The 2546-nt window shown below is 62.0% G+C and overlaps 1 protein-coding gene across 1 annotated transcript in view; it reads left to right on the top strand.

Annotated features, from left to right (window-relative positions):
* The window catches only part of LOC110441037 (extensin-like), a gene marked incomplete at both ends in the record, with an annotated part of 6804 nt that extends 4271 nt beyond the window's left edge, over nt 1-2533 (top strand). The window contains 4 exons of the mRNA XM_021484136.1: nt 10-365; nt 781-1279; nt 1352-1851; nt 1940-2533. Coding sequence (XP_021339811.1) covers nt 10-365; nt 781-1279; nt 1352-1851; nt 1940-2533 — 1949 coding nt within the window. The remainder of the gene's footprint in view (nt 1-9; nt 366-780; nt 1280-1351; nt 1852-1939) is intronic.
* Between the last annotated feature and the right edge of the window lie 13 nt (nt 2534-2546).

The following is a 2546-nucleotide window of genomic DNA, read 5'->3' as shown; positions in this document are numbered from 1 at the left end:
ACCACCCAGCGACTGCCACGAGCACCACCTTCCCACCCAGCGACAGTCATCAGCCCTCCCTTCCTAACCAGCACCTCCCCACCCAGCGACAGTCACCAGCCCCACCTCCCTAACCAGCACCTCTCCACCCAGCGACAGTCACCTGCCCCACCTCACCACCCAGCGACTGCCACCAGCACCACCTTCCCACCCAGCGACAGTCATCAGCCCTCCCTTCCTAACCAGCACCTCCCCACCCAGCGACAGTCACCAGCCCCACAAACCCACCCAACACCTCCCCACTCAGCGAGAGTCGCCAGCCCCACCTCACCACCAAGCGACAGTCACCAGCCCAACCTTACCTCCAAGACCCTGTGGCTGAAATAGTGAAATCTGAAGCTTTCATCCTATTGGGACTGAGATAGGGAAATCTGAAGCTTTTATCCCCTGGGGCTGAAATATGGGAATCTGAAGCTTTCACACCCTCGGGGCTGAGAAGGGGAAATCTGAACAACTCCACCCAGCACCAGTCACCAGCCCCACCTTCCCATCCAGCTTCAGTCACCAGCACCACCTCCCCACCCAGAGACAGTCACAAGCACAACCTCCCCATCCAGCGACAGTAACCAGCACCACCTCTCCACCCAACGAAAGTCACCAACCACATCCCCCACCCAGCACCTCCCCACCAAGCGACAGTCACTAGCACCACCTTTCCACCCAGCGACAGTCACCAGTCCCATCTCACCACCCAGCGACAGTCACTAGCCCCACCTCACCACCAAACACCTCCCCACTCAGCGACAGTCGCCAGCCCAACCTCCCAACCCAGCGACAGTCACCATCACCACCTCCCCACCAAGCGACAATCGACAGCCCCACCTCCCCACCCAGCGACAGTCACCTGCCCCACCTCACCACCCAGCAACAGTTACTAGCACCACCTTCCCACCAAGCGACAGTCATCAGCCCCAACTTTCCACCTAGCACCTCCCCACACAGCGACAGTCACCAGCCCCACCTCCCCAACCAGCGACAGTCACCAGCACCACCTCCCCACCAAGCGACATTCGCCAGCCCAACCTCCCCACCCAGCGACACTAACCTGCCCCACCTCACCACCCAGCGACAGTCAATAGCACCACCTCATCACCCAGCGACAGTCACCAGAACCACCTCTCCACCCAGCAAAAGTCACCACCACCACCTCTCCACCCAGCGGAAGTCACCAACCACATCCTCCACCCAGCACCTCCCCACCGAGCGACAGCCACTAGCACCAACTCTCCACCCAGCGACAGTCACCAGTCCCAACTCACCACCCAGCGACAGTCACTAGCACCATCTCACCACCAAACACCTCCCCACTCAGCGACAGTCGCCAGCCCAACCTCCCCACCCAGCGACAGTCATCATCACCACCTCCCCACCAAGCGACAATCGAAAGTCCCACCTCCCCACCCAGCGACAGTCACCTGCCCGACCTCACCACCCAGGAACAGTCACTAACATCACCTCCCCACCAAGCGACAGTCATCAGGACCACCTCCCCACCCAGCGAAAGTCACCATCCCTACCTCCCCACCCAACACCTCCCCACCCAGCGACAGTCACCAGCCCTACCTCTCCACCCAGCGACACTCACCAGTCCCATCTCACCACAAAGCGACAGCCACCAGCACAACCTTCCCACCCGGCGACAGTCATCAACCCCAACTTCCCACCTAGCACCTCCCCACACAGCGACAGTCGCCAGCCCCACCTCCCCACCCAGCGACAGTCACCAGCACCACCTTACCACCAAGCGACAGTCGCCAGCCCAACCTCCCCATCCAGCGACAGTCACCTGCCCCACCTCACCACCCAGCGACAGTCACTAGCACCACCTCATCACCCAGCGACAGTCACCAGCACCACCTCTCCACCCAGCGACAGTCACCAGCTCAACCTCTCCACCCAGCGACAGTCACCAGTCCCATCTCACCACCAAGCGACAGCCACCAGCACAACCGTCCCACCCAGCGACAGTCATCAGCCCCAACTTCCCACCTAGCACCTCCCCACACAGCGACAGTCGCCAGCCCCACCTCCCCACCCACCGACAGTCACCAGCACCACCTCCCCACCAAGCGACAGTCGCCAGCCCAACCTCCCCACCCAGCGACAGTCACCTGCCCCACCTAACCACCCGGCGACAGTCACTAGCACCACCTCACCACCCAGCGACAGTCACTAGCACCACCTCACCACCAAGCGACAGTCACCAGCACCACCTCTCCACCCAGCAAAAGTCACCACCACCACCTCTCCACTCAGCGAAAGTCACCAACCACATCACCCACCCAGCACCTCCCCACCGAGCGACATCCACTAGCACCACCTCTCCACCCAGCGACAGTCACCTGTCCCACCTCACCACCCAGCGACTGCCACCAGCACCATCTTCCCACCCAGCGACAGTCATCAGCCCTCCCTTCCTACCCAGCACCTCCCCACCCAGCGACAGTCACCAGCCCTACATCCCCACCCAACACCTCCCCACTCAGCGACAGTCGCCAGCCCCACCT

This window comes from Mizuhopecten yessoensis, unplaced genomic scaffold, assembly GCF_002113885.1.
Source record: "Mizuhopecten yessoensis strain PY_sf001 unplaced genomic scaffold, ASM211388v2 scaffold715085, whole genome shotgun sequence".
NCBI lineage: Eukaryota > Metazoa > Mollusca > Bivalvia > Pectinida > Pectinidae > Mizuhopecten > Mizuhopecten yessoensis.
Note: the sequence above shows the minus strand (reverse complement) of the source record. Positions and strands in the feature narration are given on the sequence as shown.